The sequence below is a fragment of the Falco rusticolus genome, chromosome 8 (genome assembly GCF_015220075.1).
Source record: "Falco rusticolus isolate bFalRus1 chromosome 8, bFalRus1.pri, whole genome shotgun sequence".
NCBI lineage: Eukaryota > Metazoa > Chordata > Aves > Falconiformes > Falconidae > Falco > Falco rusticolus.
In genome coordinates, this window is record NC_051194.1 from 34,116,931 (window position 1) to 34,140,954 (window position 24,024).

Here is a 24,024-nt window from a genome sequence, read left to right on the forward strand (position 1 = left end):
GTAGGCATATGCTTGTCATAAGATTGCACAGCTACAGTGATTTTTTTGTTTGATTGCAGACGGGATGAAATAATGTTGTCATGCCCAGCATCAGCATATGTCCTATGCATGATAGCTGTGACTTAGCACTGCTGTGTAATTAAAAACTTCTCTTTGAAATGTTATGTCATGAAGAGTGGTGCTGAACTCCATTTGTGCCTTAGAATCTAGTTGTGTTTCCTCTTTGCATTTTGAAAACAGTATGTGTGAAAACAATTTTAGTTACCTCGGTTGACATTAAAAAGTCTGAAGAGCATAAGGAGCTCTCTGTAAGCAAATTAATTTCAGAATACTATTTAAGGCTCATCTTAAAGCACTGGCAGTTCTTGATATAAGTCTTGAGGAAGGATCTGTGCTGGTGTGCTGAGTACAAAATAAGAAGGTGTGAATATCTGTCTGATTCAGTTTATTTGATGTAGACTGAGCATTTCTAGAGTTGGGATTGATTGATTCAAGCTGCTCAAGTGCGTGGAACTTCCATTCTATATCAAATGGCTTTTAAATTCTGCTTCCCATCTCCTAAACAAATACTCTTCCACGCTTGTCAGATGACTTCTGATACTGTAGAGAACTGGTAAATCTTCTGTGGTGGTTTCTGAAGGCTACCTTGAAGCAGTTGGAGTTAAAGTTGTAGATGGGAAATTTAAAACACTATTAATACTGTTGGTCACTGATACCCAGAATATTAATTTCTTTTACAGATGTAAAAGATCCTAAAGCCCTTTTTATATCTTCACAAATTAGTTGGGCATTAGTATTACCAGGTATGTTTTTCCCTCTAATGTAATGACATTGATAATATGCTAATATTAGGGAAAGAGATGTTACTGTTAATGTTATATCTTAATTTTTCTAGTGTTTTAAGTAGATGCATATTATTTCAATCTTTTGCTAAAAAAGCATAATTTACAATATTTAGAAACACTTCCATGTCTGGTTATACTTGCACAAACTCCATGTCACAACAAACTGCCTCTCTGTAGATTAATTATATATAGTTTGTACATAGAAATTTTCCATTACTTGCTACTACATGAGCATGTTGGATTGGGAAATTCATTGGTAGAAGTTTTTGCAGAGGCTCATTCAGCTGAATTGTGAACACTAAATTGCATTTTGGTCCTGCCTTTTTGACTCCTGATTCAGACAGTCTGCACCATCTTCTGCAAACTATCTGTTGTTATCAATTAAAGCAAGTGTATATTAAAAACTTTTAATACTGACATTTTCTAGTTTGAACACCTTAACTCGCAGAATCCTATTTGCTGTGTAATCTACATTCAGCCTCTTGGGCACTACAGTGGGTTAGTCTCACTTAAAAATGGTGAGTGATAATCCTAAGGATCAATGTGTGTGTGTATATATTGAAGCATTTCAGGTATTTAAAGGTCAGCCCTCTGTTTCTCCTGCATCTAGCATGCCTACAAAAAAGTTCAGTTGTGCAGAGGATACAGGAATTGGAAGGGCTTTCCAGTCAGCCTAACGCTAGGTTGCTTTTATGAAATCAGTTTTCCTTTTAGATAGAGGTTTCTTCAGGTGAAATACAACCTCTTCACTCGCTGGATAAGAAAAAAGATGTGAAAAGAGAAGTGGTGGTCTTTGATAAATGACAGTCAATAAAAAGAGATGGAAGAGGAGAGGTACTGGAGGTCACAGAGCTACCACTGTGCTTCCCGAAGAATATGGGAGTCAACAAAACACAAAACTTTCTTCCTTTTTTACTTTGGTATGCAGTAGTTGGTTTTTTGGGAGTGGGAGAGGGTTGTTTGGGTGGTTTTGTTTGTTTTAAGGCAGAATAACAGCACTTAATGGAAATGCTGCAATGTTTTGGCTGGTGTGCTGACAACAGGAAATCTTTCATTCTCCACCAGGTGTTTATTACATGATTATGGGTAACTGGATGCACAAACTTAAGTGCTCTGTTTTAGTCCTCTGTTCCTCTGTATAAACTACTACTGTGAAAATTACTGATTTGAGTACTGTATGTGTTTCCTTACTCAACTTTTTGGTGCAATTTAAATTGAGTAAAGCACTTTAACTGTTCTGAAGTTAGTAAACTGGAAGATTGGAAAAAGCTTTCTTGGATCGGCAAGAAAATGGACATGAAATTGAAAAGTAAAGACATTGCTGGTTAGTTTACTTAGTGAGACTGGAAATAAACAGTTGACAGTGTCAAAGCCCTACAAGAAGTAAACTGTGCAATCCAGAGGTACCAAGTTATTCTTCAAAAACTTCTGCCAAATTGAAGGATATATGGAAACCTGCTCTGGGCACGCAGTTGTGTACAAACACAGGGCAGATGTAAGCATTCATGGGCCAGCGTGCTCCAGGTTCCTGGTGGTACATGACTGCAGATAAGGCCATCGCTTGCCAGATTTCAAAGAAATAAATTGCTGGTGGAAAGGTGTAAACTTATTATGTACCACTGGTGTTAAAAAACATGAATTAGTTACATGTTTTAAACTGATACTTGTTTGCATATAAATTAAGAGTTGTAGTGCTATTATATTAATTCTTAGGGATAAATGTACTATACAATGTATTATTTCCCCGTTAAAGTTGTGTAATTCAGAAAAACTTCAATAAAAAATTGTCTGCTTTTGTATATTTTTATTCAAGCCTGGCTTTCTCATGAAAACAGGGTAGGCAATATTTATTTTTTTTTTTTTTCTGGTCCATTTACCTGTCCTTGGCTGGGACAACACAGTCACTAAAAAGTGCTAACTAGATTTGAAAGAAGGGTGTAAGTCTCAGAGAAATTCCTAAAAATTGTGTCTGTGCTTAGCTCCAGAGCATCTACATACAGCATGTGCTAATGTCATTTCAGAGTGAATAAGGAGGGGGGTGGACAGAGAAAATAAGATGAAAATATTTGAATCTAGGGTTTGCTAGTCTTGTGGACAAAATAACATTTTGCATCCTCTTATGGTTTCTGACATAATTAGGACAGTATCGGTATGGTTTTTTCAGTGTAAATTTTATGGCAAAAGCCATCTGACTCGGCCCTGTTTGCAGGTGTACTGAAGCTAGGGTTCCTGGTAGTGGAAGTTGAGTTGCTGTTGTGCTTAATGCTGTAATGACAAGGCCTGTCGTGCACTTTGGTTTTTGGCATGTGTGACCGTAACTATTGGTGCCCCTTAAGTATTTGTGATTGTACTGCAGGTTAGTAATTTTATAAGTGGAACTTTAGATTGAGCCTCACTACAGCTTGTGTAAAAGTATTTTGTAAGCTATATGGGTTTAAGCTAGCTGATGTGCCAGAAGTAACATAAAGGCTATAGGAGTCCACTCAGGACAAGTATTTCAGTCATGCTACCATTGCTTTGATGTTATCCATAGGTATGTAGTATATATACCTATACTGAGTAGGTATATATGGACTACAGTTAACAAATGAGTTGCTGTGTCACAGTCTTTGTGAAGAAGTGGGAATCCTTGGCTACTTTCTTCTTAATGTCAGGATTATGTGAAATCCCTATGAATGACCACCCGAATTGTTTGTATTATGGTGAATTTCATGATGTAATCATCCTGTATTGTGTATGTGCATATGCACATATTGTAGATCTGCATCCCAGCTCTAGCTTGTCTGAAAAAACATAATACAAATATTTTTAGTTCTTCATTTGGAGCAAAATGTTGTGGATGCTGCTGTGGAAAAGCTGATAAACCTGATTCAATAAGTACCTTGTCTTGCTACGCTTTCTAGGTACCCCTAAAAGTCAGTGATGAGTCAGGTTCTTTCGGGTTGGGCTTCTTTTTTATTTTTTAAATGGCTGTGGGTTTGCGTGTTCATAGTTTTATACTCACTTGGGGTTCTATTCTTTATGAATCATCAGATGGGGGGGGGGGCATGGGGAGGGGCAGAGGGCAGGAGGCAAGAGAATACATAGTAGCAGCTTGTTCAGTTTCAGTATTTCATGCCTCCAGGTTGGACTCTTGTTAGCTCTGCCTTTCAGAAGGTTGCTTGGGGCTATGCAAATGTAGTCAGTGAAGGACCAACAACTTGTTATATAAAAGCTTCATTCATTTAGGGAGCATAGACATTTTTGAGTTCTGGATTTAATACTTGCATGAATCTTGTAGTGCATGAAAAGACCATGAAAAGTGAAATGTGTGATGTTTGTTATGAGGTCACTGTGTAGATGTTATTCACTGTTTTAAGTAAATAACGCAAAGAAAGAATGCTAATGTTTGTCTACTGTACCTGCTGTAATAATTAAAGAATTTTGATACAGATTTAGGAGGCTACATCTGAAATCAGAATTTGTGTGAACTGCTTGGTGTTGAAGTGAACTTTAGATCTGTGCTTCACTTAGCTCTCTGACTACACTTGTTTCTCTTGTGGCTTGCTGAAGGTTCTTGTGGAGTTGCTATTTTAGTAGTTTTGTGCTAGCGTTCTCTAAATCTTCCATGTATCTACTTCCATTTAGGTATTATTTTAACCAGAGAAATGCTTTTTGAAAAAGACAGAAGCCCAAAGAGGCAGAGCTCAATTTTAATCCAGAATTTGACTGAATTATGATTGAAGGTACCTAATGGAATTTTGCCCACCCTCTGAAAAACAAACTAGCTTTTATGATTGGGTGAGTAGAATCTGGGGAGGCTAGGCTAGAGTGGAAGGTAGAACATTAGCCTTTCTGGATAACGAGTCATAAGTTTCTTTGTTTTGGCACTACATAGTCTTGTGATATTTGTGTGTGTTGATTTCTGTGAACAGAGCAAGTAAATGTTCTCATTTTACAGATTAGAATACAAAGTACTTGTATTGACTAAGGTCATAGTTTGTAAATAGCCATGTTAGGACTGAGATATAGAAGCTCCTCACTTAGTCATTCTTCAGAAACTGACTAGGCTAAGTTATGAAAGGAAAAGGTAACTACTATCTATGACAGAATAATTGCCTGAATGTTCTTATAATAAATGTTAGACAATTTTAAAGGACTGTACAGCCACCCGGGATATGCTGTGGTTTTGCTTTCTCACTTAACTCTGTCAGGCGAGACAGTTCCTCATCTGCCGTTTATAATCAGGTTTTTGAATTAGAAACGAGCCAAGGCTTGAGGGAACTGCATGTTATGGCTGTAGGTAGTCTCTCTGTATTATAATCCGTATCTTAATATTACGATATCCTACTAGTTACCTTTCTTCTACTACAGTTCCAAGATACAAGATCCAGTAATATGATCACCTAAAAGTGGCATTAGTTTTAAGATTTTTCGTATCTGTGTGGAATCTAACATCTTCATTGTCATGGCCCTGCATGTCCTCATTGCACAAAGTGCCCGATTATTTGGCGCTACTCTTTGCTTCTAATACAGCATTCTTATTGTTTTCACTAGTTACAGATTTCTTGCAGAATCTCTTCTAACTGCTCCTTTACTTTTCTCTACACTCAACCACCTCATATTTACCTACCTGTTTTTAAAGTTACAAACTTTTGGTTGAAGACTTGTTTTCCCTTCTAACAAGGACGAAGCTTTTTTGCCCTCTGGCTATGGATCTTTTTTTAAAAAAACCAAACTTTGATATCTTCAGCTTTAGCATCAATTATTTTAACATTAGCAAAAAGTAAAACTATTCATATGTCAAACAATTGCATACTGAAAAGAAATATGAATGGCACTCCAGAACTGAAACTACTGTTTTCTGGTACCTGTAGACGTAAACTTTCTGGAGAAGGGGCTATAGCTTACTGCATTGCAGAATCTTGCCTTGGATTCAGGCTTCCAGAGGCTGTCATGATGCAAAAGCTAAGAAAGCCCTGGCTTAGACCCAGTGGTGAAACAAGAAACTCAAAATTATTTGGCCCGTTACCTGAGCAATGTTTTGTTGACTTTCAGAACTAAATGTAGTAAGATGTTGAGTTGGATCTGGAAGGTGCCTGGTTCTTACGCATACCTACTTAGTCATTTTCTGTCAAGCAGAATTAATTTTACACGTTGTAGGTGTTCTTTCTCCCTTTTGCTTGATTTTACAGTTCCACAATTTTGTGAAAAAGTGTGATCTTTAATGGCTTTGAGAGAATAACCCCAAAATGGGACTTTGTGTACAAAACAAAAAGACTTGTCCCAATTTACAACCCACTGAAGAATTGTTTCACTGTCTTTATCCTTAAGAGTTCAGACGCTGTGCAGCCAGCATAACCAACCACAGAATTTTTGAGTTTTGTTCTAGTGTATGGATAGTGACAGCATTGTATAATATTCCAAAAAAATATAAATTCCATTTGAAAGACAGTAGTATTTATATATAAAAATGTCTCCTCATGGTAAGGGAACCGAATACAATCTTGATCGGCTGCAGCAAGTAGCATCTAGCAGGAAAATGCCACATAAGTGGGTACCACTGTAATAGTCACATGCATTTGTGGTTTGTTTAGTCAAAATCTTTAACTGTGTATCCCTGGTAAGTAGAAGATGCTCTGTGGAAACCACTGCTGAAAATTCTGCATGTGATTTTACAAACCTTCAGTGAAATGCAGAAAGGCCTAAATTGCTGTAGTTTGTGGAGTTAACTTGCATGTGTAAAGAACATGTGAAGGGCTTGTGTTTGGAAAGTTACCTGGTTTTTCCAACTTTATCCACCAATGCTACCTCTCTACAAACCTTGCCTTATCTGTGGCCCTGGATAACCACAGCTTCACTACTAGGGAGCAGGGATGTTTGAAGAAACATCTATACAATTACGTTTCAGCTACTTAAGCTAAGCAGCTATCTGATTTGACAGCTTAATAAAACACGATACAGAACATCAAGTGATAATATTATTCTTAGTACCTATGATGCTTGCCTTCAAAACCCTGTAGATCATCAATTAAATTGACATCTGCAGAAAGAGCGGCTCATCCAAAGAACACTGTAGAAGTCTGCTGTTTGAAACGTGCTGGGAACGGCTGTGGTATCCTGCCACAAGCCAGCTCACCGGGCAAGAGGGTCCTCCCTCAGTAAGGCTGTGTCCCAACGCTGTGGGATGGCAGTGGGGGATGTAGTTTAAGTGGTTGGAAAAGAAACAAAGTCCAAATGCCTGCATTCATATTTTAGTCTTAATTGCGGTGTTAGTAGTAGGTCCAGCGATATAACGGGTACGGAGCTGGGTTTTTATCTGGGGTTTTACCTTCCTTGTTTCCCCAGTGGTTTGGCCAGCGGTTCTCAGTGGTGGCATTTCTGTCCTCTTGAGCAGGAGGCAGTTTCCTCCTTCCTCCGGGAAAGCTACCACACGTGAGCCCGCAGCCTCGGAGGCGAGGCAGAACATGGAGAAAAGCCCGCTTGCCTCCCGTTATGGCGGGGCCCGGCAAACCCCAGCCGCACTCCAGCGAGTGGGGCCGTTCCCCGGGCAGCCCCTCAGCGAGGCCGCCGCGGCGGCGCCTCAGGCAGCGCCCTCGGGAGGCGCCAACGGCCGGCGCGGCGCGCGAGCGCCGAAGGAGTTAACGGCCTGGGCTGCAAGCATTGGCGGGGCGGGGGACGGCGGCGGCCAATGGCGACGGGCGGCGGCGGGGGGCTCGCCAATGGGGGCCGGCGGGGGGCGGGGGCGGGGGCCGGCGCGGCCGGCGCCCGGTTGAATGGGGAGTACAAAGAGGCGCGGGGCCGGGACGGGCTGCCGCCGCCGTCCCTGACAGAGGCGTGCTGGGCCGCTGCCGCCCGTAGCACTGCGCCGCCGCTCCGTTCCTGTGACAGCGCGGGGGAGGGAGCGCCGAGCCCCCGCCTTTTTTTTTTTTCCTTTTTTTTTTTTTTTTTTTTTTTTTTTTTCCCCTCCTTCCTTTCCCTTCAGATTTGCTCATTTCTCCCCCTCCCCGGTGCCGTGGAAGAGGCGCTCCCGCCGCCCGAAGGCACCGCGGCGTAGCGGCGGCCGTGTGCATGAGCAGTGCGGCTGCCGCTGGCCCTGCCTTGCCACCGGGGCTCCGCCGCCGCCGCTGGGAGGCGAGGCGAGGCAGGGGCGCTGCCGCCGCAGCCCGGCCCGCCCCGGGCAGCCTCCCCCGCCGCGCCCAGGGCTCCCCCGGCAGGGCATGCTCCCGCAGGCTGCTGCGGCCCTACGAGCCTGAGCCTTATTGCCCTCCCCGCCGACCGGCCCGCGGCGAAACCGCCCGCCTCCCCGCGGGGCGGCCGGTGCCGCCGCCCGCCCGCCCTGCGCCCAGCCCCGAGCGGCGGGTGCCGGGCCGGCGCGGCGCGCTGCGATGCGATGCGGCGCCCCCGCGGCACCCCGAGCCCCCGCGGCTGCCGCGGGGCTGAGGGAGAGCTGCCCTGAGGCGGGGGGCGTCCCGGCCCCGGCGGCGCCGAGCTCGCTCGGGGGTGTCGAAGCACCGGGGCCGGCGATGGCGCCCGCCGTGCTGCACTGAGGGGTCCCCCGGGGAGACCCCGGCTCTGGGGGACACCTGGCTCCTCTGGAGACTTTGGGGGTATTTGCGGGTTTTGCCTTTTTTCTATCCCCCCCCCTTTTTTTTTTTCCATTTTTGCCCCTTTCCCCACTGTCTTTTGGGGTTTCTTCTCAGCTGCGCACCCCCTGCGGTGGGGGAGCCCCCTGCACCAGCTCGGCGGTTGTCCCCTCGCCCGCTGCCCCTTCCCGCCGGGCATGTCCCGCTCCAACAGCGTCAGCCCCCCGGGCTTCGGCGGCCCCTCGCCCTGGGCAGGCTCCGAGCAGCACCGCTCGGCCTGGGGCGAGGCGGAGGCCCGGGCCAATGGCTACTCCTACCCGCCGCCTCCCAACAGGTCCTCGGGCAAGAAGGCCTCCCGCATGCTGAGCAGGTGGAGGAGCGAGGAAGACTATGAGCCCCAGGCGAGCCGGAGCCACGGGGAGAGTGGCTGCAGGATGATGAGTTTTAGGTCCAAATCTGCTTGGCAGGAGCATGGTGACGACAGCCGACGTCACCGGTCCCGCCACCCACCCGGCGGTGATTCCACCACTGCCCCCAACAATGCCAGCCCCCGGCAGCTGGGGGAGCAGGGGGAGGTACGGCCCCGGTCCGTGGAGCTGGGGTTGGAGGAGAGACGCATCAAGGCCAAGATCGAGGAGCTGGAGGAGGAGGACGGCGACGAGGGGGACTCCGAAGCGGCCTTCTCCATGGGCAGCTGTTGCAGCAGCCTGCTGCAAATCTTCAGGTCCAAGAAGTTCCAGTCAGAGAAACTGGAGCGCCTCTACCAGCGCTACTTCTTCCGGCTCAACCAGAGCAGCCTCACCATGCTCATGGCCGTGCTGGTGCTGGTCTGCGTGGTCATGCTGATCTTCCATGCTGCGCACGGCCACTACGAGGTATCCTACGTCGTGGTGCTCTCTCTGGCCATCCTGCTGATGGTGGTGCTGTGCATGGTGTGCAACCGCAACGACTTCCACCAGGACCACATGTGGTTGGCGTGCTACTCTGTCATCCTGGTGATCCTGGCAGTGCAAGTGGTAGGGGTTCTACTGGTGTGGCCCAGGAGTGCCTCAGAGGGCATCTGGTGGACCGTCTTCTTTATCTACAGCATCTACACGCTGCTGCCGGTGCGGATGAGGGCTGCGGTCATCAGCGGGGTGGTGCTCTCCGCCATCCACCTGGCCGTCTCCCTCAAGATCAACGCGGAGGATAAGTTCCTCCTGAAGCAGGTAGGCGAGCCCCGAGCGGTTCGGGTGTGCGCTCAGCGGCCCCCACCTGCCCGCCGTGTTGAAGGGTGAGGAAAGTCAGAGGGTTTGTCTGACTTCCACAGGCCTGCCCAATGCTGGAAGGCTGACAGGGCTTTCAGTCGAACCCCTAGGTTATCTGCTATGAGGTGGGATGCTGTATGACATGGTGGCTAGCCTGTAATCTTGCTTTTTTTTTATAGCTGTGGTGTTTCCTCGTTGCTGCTTTCTGTTAAGGCTTTAAACGTTTAAGAAGTGTGCCTTACTGGTTTCCCGTGATTGCTGCTCCAGCGCTGTCAGCCAGCCCTGCTAATGCCCTTCAGTTGTATTTAACGTAAATAGCTCCGCGTTAAGCACACCTGTGGAATGGTATCCGTGCCTGCTGCCGTGTTACCAAGAAATGTGTGGAAAGCCTTGCCATTTTTGTCAGCTAGAGGTTATCCTTGTGTGTCACTCCCAAGTCTGGGTTTGGTGTCACTGTAGTGCTTGCTTGTGCGTCGCAGAGTGTGCTCCATGGGGATGTGGAGCTTTTGGTTGAGCGAGAAGGTGTTTTGCTCACAGATGTGCTGGAAATATCTATGGTGAAGAAGCCCAGGGTTCATATACAGCCAGAAAAAAAAAAAAAAGTTTTTTAAAAAAGTATAAATGTAGACTATACTTTAGCTGTGATATTATGTTTAACTGGAGCAATTCAGTTCACGGGAACAATAAGACTATTATCGAATGCATTACAGTGCAATTTTTAATTACCATATCTGTATAAACAACAGCAATACAAGGCGTCGCTCTTCTTTTCAAGCAAGCAAGCAGCCTTGGGGCTCATGTGCTTTAAGCTTGCCAGACACATTGGCAATCAGGAAACCATTCACTTAAAACATTGTAGCTATGTGGTAATTAATCGTCATCCTGATGAACAGGATTCTGAACAAGGCTGAGACTGTCACAGATACAGCCCTGATGCTTGTATGTAACTGGGGACTGTATATTAAAATCAGGTGTTTGGTAGCTTTACAGCCCTGTCACATAATATGAAATAAAGCCTTGCATTTGCAGTGCCTGCCTCGAGTCTTACTTCTGAGTCCTTTTGCGTTCCACCTGCTGCAGCATCAGGAAAAGTTGTAGGGCTTAAATAAAACTTTGCTGGGATGGGGTTGTCGCTGCTCTGCTCCACAGAATAGCCCATGAAGTTACTCTTTTCTCTCCCCACTGCCCAGTTAAGCCTGCTTGGACAGTTTCTGGCTTTGTTCTTAGCTTGTTACAGATATTTTTATAAACTGTACATGGCATATTTTGCTTATGCGTGATATAAATGGCTTTTTGTACATTTCCAGCAGAGCATATGCTGTGAGCAGGGCAGTTGCTGTTTTTCTGCTTGACTTAGAAAAATTTGCTAATGGTCTTAGCTCTTCCTCGTTGGGGCTCTGGTCCTGCAAAGCCTTGTGCATGCTCTTAACTTTATAAACCGAGACTTGTTCTATTGAATTCAGTGTGTTTGGAGGCTGCATTCTTACATATGAAGGCAAAGCTTGTCATGATTATGACCAGTAGACTTAAAAGTCTGTTACGAGCAAAGCTGAGTTTGAAGGATACTAACAAGTACATAAAGTATTGTTATGTTGGAGTGTTGCTAACTGTATTTTTATGGGAAGAAGCCTAAATTACAAAGGCCAGAAGATTAACTCCCTAAGTAGGGGATCTGGGATCATTACAGTTCCTTCCCTTTCTAAGTGCAGCAGGATTATTTGTAAGAGGTAGGGCTTGTGTATAAATGTGCACTTGTCAAAGGTAAATACACGGGCAGTAGATGATGGTACGGTATGTACAAATCTGTGCATTACACAGTTGCTTTCGCTTCCATACTAGATTTTGTCAAACTAGTTGGGTTTTCCTGCAGTTAGTTAATGAGGAACGTCTTAGGATGTGCTCTTACTTTGTTTTCAAAGGCAGAGTGTCTCTCTGTGTTGCGGGGGTTTTTTTTGTACTAACACCAAATGCCAGTCTCTATCTTGCTGCGGTCTACGTTGGCGTAGCTCTGGCTGAATTCAGTGGGGTTGTACAAGGCCAAGAATCAGATTCCTTGCACGTTTGCGTATGAACATGAGCCGCTATCTCTGGCTGTTTGATAGAAAAATCTGTTTCTGCTGAGCACGTTGCCTCACATCTATTAACAGGCCTTCCTCACTGGGGCTGTATCTCGTTGCCATGGAAATCTGTTCTGTTCAGCTCTGCCCCACTGATGCACACAAGCCCTGTTTTCCCCCTTCAAACTACTGGGGCGAAGGCAGATGAAGACCACATAAAATGAGAAGAGGGGGTTAAGTTGTTTTCAGTGACTTCATGCTGGCAGTCACATCAGCCTGGGTTTTGTGGAGCAGAAGTGGATGTTGAATGCATTTGTGACTACGTGACCAGATGGTTCTTTATCCATGGCAGTCACAGAAGAAAGGCTGGTTAGGATGTGTATCCCCTTTCCTCTCTTTTTCATGGCATTTTAAACCATAATACTTAAGCAAGTTCTTTGTGGGGGCTCTTTTCTTTTAATCTTGTCCCAGTTGTTTCCAAGCCAGGAAAAATCATACACTCTTGTTATGATCCACTAACATTCAAAGCGGCGTGACTCTTGTGTGGACTGTTGTGCACTTTTGTGAGGCTCAGGAGCCTGTTAAAAAGTTTGCTGCTTCTCTTTCTCAAGAGAGTAAAATCCTTGGCTGTAGATCCCTTTTGGGAGAAAGGCAACTTGTTGGATTCCCTTGCTGAGGAATTTTATGCTTTTATTGTCCGAATTACCTTCTCCTAGCACTACTGAACTTATCTGCCGCCAAGCTCTCTGGTCTGAGACTATGCTAGTCAGGCTTCATGAAAGGGTTAAGGCGGTCCTCTATTTCTGAGTCGGTAAAGTGACAGGAGTAAAGGTAGTTGTGATTGTTCAGTCTTAGATGGGCTGGTTTTTTTTAATAATTCTTCTGGGGTCACTGGACTTGGGAAGTAGGCTCTGACTTCTTTTTACTACCTGGAGGAGTCTGGGGTCTGTCTTGCTAAAGAGTGCCTTGAGCACCCCTAGCAAAACCAACAGGTATACTTGGTACCTCTGTGAGTCTGATCAGGTAGGGGCAATGACCTCGGCTTTTCAAATTGATGTTTGATTAGAACAAAAAAGCTAAATAATGCAAATTATTGCATTATATTCAGAAGTTATCCAATGCTGAGGGAGGGGAGAAAAAGAAATTGTGTTTGAGGATTTACTCGCATCCAAAGACTGCTGCCAGAAGCAGAGCCCGTTAAGTATGTGACGCTTCGCCAATTACAAATCTTGATTACTTAAATTGATGCTTGATCAATTAATTCTTGAGGGACTGCTTTCAGATTTATTGGGGAGGGGATGACTGCTTTTGTCTTCAAGTTTGTGCCCTTGTGTTATTCTGGGACAGTCTGGATTACAAATATGTTACAATGTACACAAGACCATGTCTTCCTCTCCTTGTTATATATAGTGTATCTGGTTTTAGGCCAACCTTTTCCATAGGTTGGTTTTGATACGCTTTTGGGCTCTGAAAACACATCCAACTCTAGGATTCATCTAAGAAGTAATTTACATGCAAATGAGACTATCTAATACTTCACTGAGAAAGAAATATCCTATTTATCGATACACTGTCCTGCATTCACAACAAAGATGATACTGAGATTTAGTCTATGTTCTGGTAGGAATAAGCTACCTAGCTGATCCGCAAACTTGTACAGATGTATGGAAGAACTTACAGCATGTGGGTTGCAGATGCTTAGGTCATGTGAGCAGACCAGCTGCCCTCAGTGCAGATAGTCTTGAGTAAGCACTGGCATTTTTGCAAGACTAGGAGCTAAGGGACAAGGAGTTTCACAACAGAGTTTATTGGGCTCTGAAGCAGACTTAAAAAGGGATGGGGATTGTGGGTGGGGGACCAGGAGTAAGGGATAAAAACATCAAACAAACCTGTGGACTGAGGTTAGATTTGCTCCTGTTTTCCCATCCAAACCTGTTTTATTGTAACTTTCTGAGGTTCCTTGCTCAAGGATACAGTTAAGCCTTTGTAGTTTATTAACTCAGTGTGAGCGGGTGACTGTTAAGGTACCACAAAACCAGACGACTGGGAAAGATAAATACTTTTTGTCTTGTGTCAGTATCCCTATCGAAAGAGAAACTGAAATGCTCCAGTTGCTTTCCTCTCCAAATACTACTGCAAAGCTTCTGCAAAGGCTCTCTGATAGCACAGTTCTGAACAGCTGCCCCAGTGCATGGCTCTTGTTTATGGCACTCCGATTCAAGGCTCCTGATGCTGAGGTACTTCTTGCTCAGCCCATTTCCATATGCCTCCATCATAACAACATTACATTAGTACTCCTCATCCTTCACTTCTGAGAACTGTGTATGTGCTGGCCTTTCTCCCTGTCAGTCCACGTTAATGGTACATGATTGATCCACAGCTGCACGGTGGTTCTCTCGAAAGTGTAGCATTTCAGTTTAACCATTATAGGAAGATGCTGGTGTGAAAACGTGTGCAGTTTCTCGTTTTCCTTTCCCTAAATAAACTGTCACTTCAGCAGGGCTAAAACCAGCTTCTCACTGTAATAGGATATCGACTTGAGTCTGGTGGATATCTTCTAGTGTCTCGTAAAGATGCTTTTTAGGTGCAATTTAAATCTCATTCAACAAGAAGCTAGTCATATAGCAGGAGAAATAGTACTGTATGTTCCATCTCAGCCTCACTGTGCTTAAGATATGTAGGTGATGACTGGTTTTGAGACTAACAGATTCTCAGAAGTGATTACTCAAGTCACTGTATTGTACTTTCGTTGTCTTTGAGTGGCTTTTATTTGTAACGGAGAGATGAGCTACCTGAAATGCAGATAGATCTGTGTGTCACTTTTCTTACGGTTGTTTGATGCCTGTTTTACTTTTGTCCACCTGGAAAATAAATTTGAGTAATGTTCATTTAGGGTGTGATTTTTAAGGCAGTTGGCTACGTGGGGCCAGATACCATGTGCCTCACACAGCACTTAATGTCCTGTTCTGCATAAACATTGATATCAGTAGAGCTCTTGTATGGTAAGATGTGCTCCAGCACTGCTAACAACTAAAGAATCTGCCCAAGCAACAATTTGACTGAAGTTTGTAAAATTTGATGGTTTGTGGTCTTTTGTTCAGGGAAATAATGGTAATCCAAAATATTCAGTAACCATTGCATTGGTAGTTGTCTCCCTAGTGTAATTCTGTAACAGAGGTAATTAAGTCCCTGAGGTATTATATATCAGTTAGTCCTTAGTAGGAATATTGTCCTGGATCTCTTGGGAATGTGTGTCTTGCTTGAGGTTTACAAAGGCATATCTGTTTTCTATCTCCTAAATTACCCTATGATCCTGCCACCTCCTAATCTCCCCCCCTCTTTATCCTCCTTCCCACTACCCTGCATTAGTTTGATATTTCACTGTAACGTACACTGGTTAGTGTAATAGAGTGCTGTGTGTCTAATTTTTTCTGCGTTCCTAGATTCTTAGTAGGTTTGTTGTCTTGGTAAACTGACCCATTTGTCCTTAATTCCTCTCAGCCTTGCGGTAGCAATTGCAATCTTATAGCTGGCTTGGATCTTGGTGAATTGAAGAAAAGCTTGATGGAGAAGATTTAGGTGCATTGCTCTGCCAGATAAGCTCATTCCAGCAAAAAGGCTTGTCCTTCTAGACATTTTATGACACGCTTGAAAAGGCAGGGTGTGCTAGTTCTGCTTATTTCTGGAGAGGTGAAGATACTTCAGCAAAAGGTTGGAATTCATCAAGACGCATGAGGCAGAAGGATAGCTTTCTACGCCCTAATCGTACAAATCAGTTATTGACTTCTCCCTCAGTGTCCCAAGCTCGATGGCTTGGTTTGACACCAGTGTGACCCTTATACCCTAACTTGGACAGGTCTCTGACAGAGTATCTTATTTATGTGGTCTTTTGTGAGTAACTGCATTCAGATGATTTAAAAACCTGAACGGTACTAGAACAAAATCCTGATTATCCTGGTGTTAATGGCTCACTGGAACTTGTCGTGCCCTCTTGGAGCCTGAATTGGCTCAGCTCTTCCTAAATGCCCTTTTGCTCAGAGTTCACAGTTGCTTGGGCAGCACTGCCAAGGTCTGGGGTGCAAGAGGACTGGGACTCTGCCCAGCTGGAATGTGAACTTTGGGCACCAGATTGTCCTCCAAATGATTCAATTTCTGTTTGATTAGCTAATCTTTCAGTCATGTGCCATAGCTCCCTCTCAGTCTTTTAAGAAAATTGGAACAATTACTAACTTTGGGCCATTGCAGTAGTTGGAACAGTTACAGCCTTTTGGGAAGAGCTGGTTTTGTCTTCATATTTTGGTACTTGGATATTACTCTCCTTTTCCAATTGAACTAAAAGAACTTTCCTTCTGTCCTGCTAGGAGATGCAATGAAAATCTCCCACAGCAGCTGGAACACTGAGAGGTAAAAACGAAATTATTTTGGCAGCAGCTTCCATATGTGTGGTGAAGTCGTCCACCCTGTAGCTGGTACTGGCTTCTGAGAACGTGCTTTGAAGAGTTCCTGTCTTCCTTTTTTTTTTTTCTTTTTTCTTGGTGTTTTTTTTTTTTCTCCATCACCACCCCCACCCCCACCCCCCAACCCCTCATGCAGGTGGGTGCAGTTCTGACAAAATGCCCACTTTTGTTTGGAGAGGTAGAAGACAGGGCTCCAAGTTTTGCTAGCCTTGGGCAAGCTTTATCTTCCCATCTGCTTTGCACTGTAGGATTTAAACGGCACCTTGCACAGGTGATCTGTACCCAGAAGATGCAATGATGTAACGCAGAGGGAGCTGGAGTGCACCAGTCTCCGAGACTCCCTGCTATGTGATTTCATGGTAAGCTATGTGTTTTCTTTCCATGGCCCAGCAGGGTGTGGACAGTGATAAGTGTGTGCGAAGTATGTGAAGATTCACAGCTTCTGGGAAGTGGGTGAGGTTTCCTGTATAACTGCTGTGTGACTTTTTTCATCTTCTGTGAGTCCTGTGTTTTGATGTGGGATACACTCGTGTTAGTTCCTTCCCACCTTCTGAAGTCTAGCCTAGTGATCTGAAATTGTGATGTCTTGCATCCAGGGGATGCTCTTTTCTTCTTTTGTTTTGACAGTGATGATACTTTTCAAAAAAATAAAAATGTTTTTGTCTCTACTTGAGATGTATCCAGCTGCTGCAGAAATGTAATTTGGTTCATTATTATGGAGTCCTCAGGCTAGGTAAAAACCCCAAGGGGAAATATCATGTGGAATGAAAACACACAACCCCAAAGATATTAAAAAATATAATCTAGTTATGAGGGGGTGTGAGAAACAGACAAGAATTTTAATATTTGTCTCCTGAACTCCAAAATGTTCTCACCTTATCACAGGAAAGCTTGAAGTTTCTAGCACTTAATAAGATCACACATAAAACGGCTGTCAGGCCAAGACAAGAGTCAAAATGCTTTTTAGCACCTGTGACTGGGCCACTCCCAAGGAATACCAATGTTTATGATGGTGATAAGTCTTTGACCAGCTTCATCACTGTCAGGGATGAAGTACAGGTACAGGAATGGCATCATTGAACAGATCTGTAGTAGAATTTAGCATGAGATGGTCTTATTCTGACAGCCAGAGAAATGGACTGAATGCAATTTAAAGCTCTACCTTCCACCTTCAACTTTGCGTTTGAACGTTCAGGGAGCCCTTCTCCCATCAGAAGCCTGGTGGTTAGACAAATTTGTGAACTGCTTCAGCCAGACACAGGTCAGTTTTGCACCACAAAGATGATGTATTTACAAGTGGTAAGAGACCCCACCATTTAAGAATTCATGGACAGTGTTGGCATCACCAACAGTATTGCTTCTAGTGCCAGGCTGGCCTCACTGACGCTGAGTGGATTTTGTTACAGCAGTTACTACAGAAAGTTTCATTATATTGTCAGTCTTTGTTCTGCAAATGAAATACGTACTTTTTTTTCTTCGTATTTATAAGTCACTAACGTGATTGCAATGTATCCTTACTCTTTCCCAGACATCAAGAACACAAATCATATTTGTGTATTTAAGACACTATCCGGATTGTCTGTAGTAATAGCATCAAGCAAATCCAGGCTGCACTGTATGGTCATCGGTTGTGGCTTCTCCTACTTCATAGCAGCAGAAATACCAGAAGAGAAGTATATTTCAAAGGGTCATCAGTCCTGCCCTGATTTTGTTTTAATTCCTCTAGCTAGACCGCTTCTTCCTGTGGTTTGAGTGATGAGTTTTCAGATGCAATATTAAGCTTCCTTTTATTTTCATGGAAAGTTTTACACATCCATGCAACACCCATAAATTTTTTCCTGTGAATTGGGCCTTTGTGGTACTGCTGTGCTTTGCTAGCATCCTCCTTTTTCCTGGGAAACGTTCCTCTTTTTTTTTTCTTTTTTTTTTTGAGATTAAAGCTGCTCTACAAATTTAACGTACACATTCTGCTAGTATCAGAGTGCATCTTTGCAGACAGTAAACAAAGGACTGTGCTGATGCAACAGAGGGCGAATATAAATGAAGAAGGTTTGTCTTTTCTTTTTTTGTGTTTCCCCCGGACATTAGAAATTGATCTCTCAAAGCAGCAACTTACGTACACTGTTTATTCCTTAAACGTGTTTGCAGCTTGTATAAGACATTCTGTCTCACTTCATAGTCAAAAGAAAAGGCTACGACATTGCTTGCAGGAATCTGTCATAAAACATTGCTAATGCAGACAGTTCCCTGGCTGTGTTTTCCCCTCCAGAAAAAGCCATAGCTCCTTCTCATTATTCCCTGCTCTAGACTAAATGCTACAAGTACTGATCTCTGTGTCCCTCAGAATCTGAAAACTGAGTTCTTAGACCTAGCAATGTGGTAAGAGAGTACTCAAATCGGTATTTCTAAAAAGAGTAGTTTGCTGGACAGCCCACAGATGACAGAGCTACTCAGACATGCTTGCTGAGTGAACTCTCTCAGGTGGCTGGGAGGTACCCAACAGCAGCTTTGTGTGTATTCTTGATGTGTGGGTACCTATGTACAGAATTGCACAAATGGGTGGACCAAGGTATATGTTATTAATGAAGGTATTTTCAATTGTATGGGATTTCTTTCTTTTGGGCAGGTGGTTACTAGTAATCTCGTAGAGGAAGGGAAGAAATGTTCTGTGGTGCTAGGAAAGGAGGATGCTCTGCAGTGTGGTGGGAGACTATGTAATTAAAATGTCAGTCTCACTCATGCTAAAAGCTAACTGCAGTCTTTAAAACTGTTAAACATGAAGCAGGTTACTAGTGGGAAGTGGGAACTGCTGTTGTGTGGTGAACTGGCTGGATCTTAAGGCCAGAAAGGAATACTGAGCTTTTTAACATTACTCACTGAACAATTCTTCTCTTACGTTTACTGATTTCTTCTGTTCAGATGGTGTGGAGGGAAAAAAAAAATAGTTTAAATGCGGAATTGCACAATATTTGTCAGTTGAAAAAGCAATCTGCAGTGATCTCTGAAATGAAGGTGAACTGAACCAGTACTTTTTTTTCCTCTCCTCTCTTAGTAAGACAGGATTATAACACCCTGTGATGGAACATATTGGGGGCATTTTCCTGCTCAAGGTGGCGGCATCTACTTAAAACATAACACAGATGGTCATGTTAGTTTGTGAAGGGGCTCTGACATCATGCCCAGATTTTGTACTGGGTAATTATGTTCTTGCCTTTTTAATTGATGTTGAATATGGAGTCTTTCTTCACTCCATTTCTATTCTGGACTCTTCGGTAGTACACCACCAAATAGCTGCTGTGCATATGGGAGTTGTACTATCATATCTGAGAAATTTGCAAGGCTGTTGACAAGCCAGAAAAATGAGGGGATAGAGCACAAACTTGTATCTTCTTAGTTGTGTTGGTGTGCTGGAGAAAGTGTCACCCCCCTGGTATGACAGATGCACTGATAACTTTTGAAAGCTACAAAACCAGAGATGGTATGGTTGAGGGATACTTCCAGAGGTCAGCCATGCCATGCCATCCCACCGCACCAAGACAAGACCAAGTCAGCCTGAAGTGTTTGTGGCAAGTACTAATCAAAGATCCATCTGAAAAAAAACCTCTTTTGTATACGTGCTCTTTGGGATCACGACACATCAGTATGTGTTTTCTTTGTTTCTTTTGTTGTTGTTTTAGGCAAACAAGCAAGCACAGCCCTGGGTAGGAGCGGACAGTAAAGAAGAGATGTCCCTGACTAGAGCTCTGGCTGCTCTTAGCTGAAACTGACTCTTGGTTTTCCTTGTTTTACCTAACCCCAGCTCCCACCCCACCTGAAGCCTGAGGTTCTCCGTCACAAACAGTGCGTTTGTATAACACTTGGCACAGTTGGGTCTCATTCCTGAATGAAGCCTTCTTGAAAGCACTACAGTACAAGCAATAAGCTTGAAGGTTAAATGTCATTTCACAGGTGATTTCTCTTTCAGTGCCTAGTCCTTCTCAGCTGTTAGAGTAGGTATACTTAGTTAACTTGTTAGCACTCCAGGGCTGTTCCAGGGGCTCTTAAAAGTGTGTGCTTTTTGCAGCCGTGGTTGAAGTGACTGTGAACAAATACTTAAGGAAGTATTTCCTGAAAATATTTTCATCTCCCATTAGAGAAAGTTAGGATATTGCATTTTTTTTTTCTTTCCTGATAATGTGTATCTGGCTGTAGTCGTGATGCTAAAGGTTTGTGCAAGTAATGTTGCCAGGGAAAGGTACCCAGGCAGATTAGTTCAACTGCAGTATAGCCCCCACTGTATAAAGGCTGTAGTCCACTGCCGGAATCACCTTGCTCTTCTATTTTAGATGCAAATGGACCTAGTTCATGTCATTCGCTTCCACTGGGAATGCAAACTAAATAGTCACGCTTGTTAAGGGGAGTGTTCACACATGTTTAAATAATTTTCTTCAGTTTATTTTGATAAACTTTTCTGAACAGACCAATCTTTACAGCAGTATCTCTAGGGTAAGACTGTAGCTTGTGTAAGTCAGGAGTACTTTATATTATTAACTTAGTGCATTGCCCATATATGCCATTTTCTATTAGAAGAGATGGTGTCACCTTCTGTGCTACGTGTTTACCCCCTTGGCAAGGGCTGGGGCCACTTGCGATAGGGACAGTCAAGAGAGGAGCTTATCTGTCATGTTTAGCCAGCCCTTGGCCCTGTTACCAAAGCTGCTTCTCAGTAGCCAGGTCACGAGTGTCTCCTTGATATGACTGTTTCTGTGCTAGGGATGGCAGTGACTGCTTACAACTCATCCTTCACAGAGAAATTGTCTGCTTTCAGAGCCTGGCCTCTTGCTTGAGGATGAGAGTAAACCTTTTCATTGCTAATTCCACAGCAGCTGTGACTGGGGCAATATACTGTAATAAGATGTAGTTCTGGGATCCAGGGTTATTAAATGCTTGAAGTGGCAGGTGACGCTCTTCTGTGTCTTTCCTGGCAGAATCTCCTTTGGTTTTATAGAATCCTTTAGGTTGGAAAAGACTTTTGAGATCATCATAATCCAACTGGTAACACAGGACTGTCAAGTCCACCACTAAACCATGTCCCTAAGCACTGCATCTACTTGTTTTATAAATACCTCCAGGAATGGTGATTCCACTACATCCCCGGGCAGCCTGTTCCAATGCTTGATCACGCTTCAGGGCAGAAATTTTTCCTAATCTCCAATCTAAACCTCCCCTGGCACAACTGGAGGCCATTTCTTCTTGTCCTGTTGCTTGTTACCTGGGTGGAAAGACCAATCCCCGCCTCCCTATAACCTCCTTTCAGGTAGTTTTAGAGATCAGTAGGGTCCCCCCAGTGGTTTCCATCAGCTCTTCTTTTGTTTAAGCATTTGCAATACTACATGTACTGTTCAGCCAGTGCCTTGCCACAGCATGAGCATATTGCTGTATGTAAAACTTCATGGGGAGAGATGCTGACAGCTTCCTGCATGCCAAACCTCCTGCTGAAGATTATTGGAGAAATACTGTACTCCATTCAAATGGGTGGCATTGTAATATTGGCTTGCTGGTGGAAACTTAGCGCTTGGGTCTGGGCAGGGTGCAAAAAATTGTTCTTTTCAGTAAAGAGAAAAAAAACCCAAACCCTGAAAGGTGCCCTCTGCACAAACAGTAGCCTTAGGGCTGCAATTCCCTGGGCTGAGTTGAATAACTTCTGAATCTTAACAGCCAGGATACCTTCTCCCTCTGCTATTCCCTGTCCCAGCCAGATCTAACAGGAATCTTACTTGTGTCTAAACCATACCCTAAATCCTTGTTGCCTTATCTAGTTTTTATTTAGCACCACAAGAAATTAGTTGGAATCTAAATGTGTTCTGCCTATCACCAAAAATACCTTTGCCCTCTGGCTGCTTGCAAAGTGCCTTTAACTCCCCTCAGGGCTATTTTTGTAGGAAGGAAGAGCTGGTGTAGAACAAAAGTGACTGATTTACACTGATCAATCCTCACATTACTGAAAGGCATCTGTCTGGTACTAGGCACCCTGCAGTACACATTTTTCAGAGAAATGCTGGTGAAAGATGTGTCTGCAGTGTCTCCTGTCTCTCTCCCTAGCTTGATTCCTCTGTAGGTCCTGGGAAAAAACAAAAACAAAAAAACAACAAAAAAACCAACAAAACCCCAAAAGCTTGAAAGAAATACTGTAAAAAAATTTAGTAGTGAGAGGTGCATTTTCCTCTCTTCACCCATATGGTAATGGATCACTGAGGGTTTGGTCATGTGTGCTTTAGCAGCAGTACCTGCCAAAGAGACAATCAAATTCAGTAACTGAAATGTTTTTTTTGCTCCCAGCCCAGCTCAACTAAAAGTGTAGTCCATTTATTCAGACCAAAATAGTCTGTGAGGTGCACCTGTGCACCTGAGCTGCCAGATCAGAGGGGTGGATATCATCTAGGGAGAAAACAGATACGCTGAAGGATGTTAAGGACAACATCTGATAGGGACGTGCTGCTTTCAGAATTGTTGGAGGGAAGAGCATAAAGCCCTATTCCAGGAATCCTTAACATAGCAGAAGAGAGGATGGCCAAGCATCAGGTCTTTTCACCTGCTGCAGCCCACCCGTCCTCTCCTGCTTCCTGTGTTTCAACCTCCTTAACATTGTAAACAGCCACAGGAAAAGGCCCCAGGCAGTGCAGCTCTGTGTTGCTGCTGCTGGAGCTTATTTTTCTGGTGCACTTTACCTGAGCAGGTAGCGAGGATGAGCCCTGTCAGCTGTCAGCTTTCACTAACAGTCAAATGGCGTTGCTTACTGACAAAAGGAGAAATGGTTGCGTAAGGTACCTGCATTGCCCTGTGCTCCACAGTGACAGCAGAGAAGAGTTTGTTTCAGTGGCTGTTTTCTCCTCTTACCTTGGTAAGAAGCTCCAGACTTTGTTAATATCCTGAATGTCTCTTGGAGGTCTGGTTGAAATTTTGCTTTTTGGTATCTAAATAAACTGCAATGGATAACTTTATTAAAAAAGGACACAGCCCCAATTCCCTCCTGCTTTGGTAGTGGAGTGTGTGATGAGAGCATGATCCAACAAGCATTACTTTGGAAGCCTCACCTACTGCGTGGGATTCAAGTAGTGCCCAGTTCCTTGCACTTCATGTGAGGGCAATTAGCGCACGTGCATGGCAATTAGTGCTGCAAATGAAGTCGGCACGGGTGTATGCTGCCTCTTTAATGGCTTGCTTTCCTCCTCTGCCAAAAGAGCAACGAAGCAGTCTCAAAGGAACCTGCTGCCTTCTGATACTCAATTTGCTTCAGGCTTACCTTGGCATTCTGCCTCTTTCTTCTGCTGCCTAGCCTGGCCCACCTGCCTCTTCCTGCTACCAGCGCTGTGGAGGGAACGATACCTATTTCTAGCAGATCAGGCCATGGCTTGCCCAACGTGCTGCAGCTGGGCCTTGCAGACCTCCAGTGCCGTCTCTCCCTGATGTGCTTTGTCACCCTCAGTTTCTGACCTCTTTTCAGCAGAACGTTGAGCTGGTTTCTGATGAACCGCACTGCAAGCGGCATCGCCTGGTAAAGGAGCATGCACGCTGGTGGGAGAATGCAGAGCAATCCTCCTGTCACCCATCTTTTTGATTTAGGTATGACTATGACAGAGGCCTTAAAATTTCAGTGATAACCAGTTGTTTGTGAGCAATGGTGACTCTCTGGAGTGTGTACATGCTGGGGTATTGATGGTGTGTGTGTAAGCTCCATATATATGCAATTACATGATGTGATTCTTAACCAGAATATTAACTGCTCCAGAAGATTTTTAAAATGAGACTGGATAGGAAGGGTCTAGCAAAACAAACTTGCAGTTGAATGCTCAGTGATTATAGGAAAAATAAGG

General features: G+C 44.1%; 1 protein-coding gene across 2 annotated transcripts in view; it reads left to right on the plus strand.

The window, feature by feature from the left end:
* The first annotated feature begins 7,622 nt into the window (after nt 1–7,622).
* Nucleotides 7,623–24,024, plus strand: part of ADCY5 (adenylate cyclase 5) — a 223,830-nt gene continuing 207,428 nt past the window's right edge. For both annotated transcript variants that reach the window (XM_037396829.1, XM_037396830.1), the window contains exon 1: nt 7,623–9,618. In XM_037396829.1, coding sequence (XP_037252726.1) covers nt 8,608–9,618 — 1,011 coding nt within the window. In that variant the 5' untranslated portion in view covers nt 7,623–8,607. The remainder of the gene's footprint in view (nt 9,619–24,024) is intronic.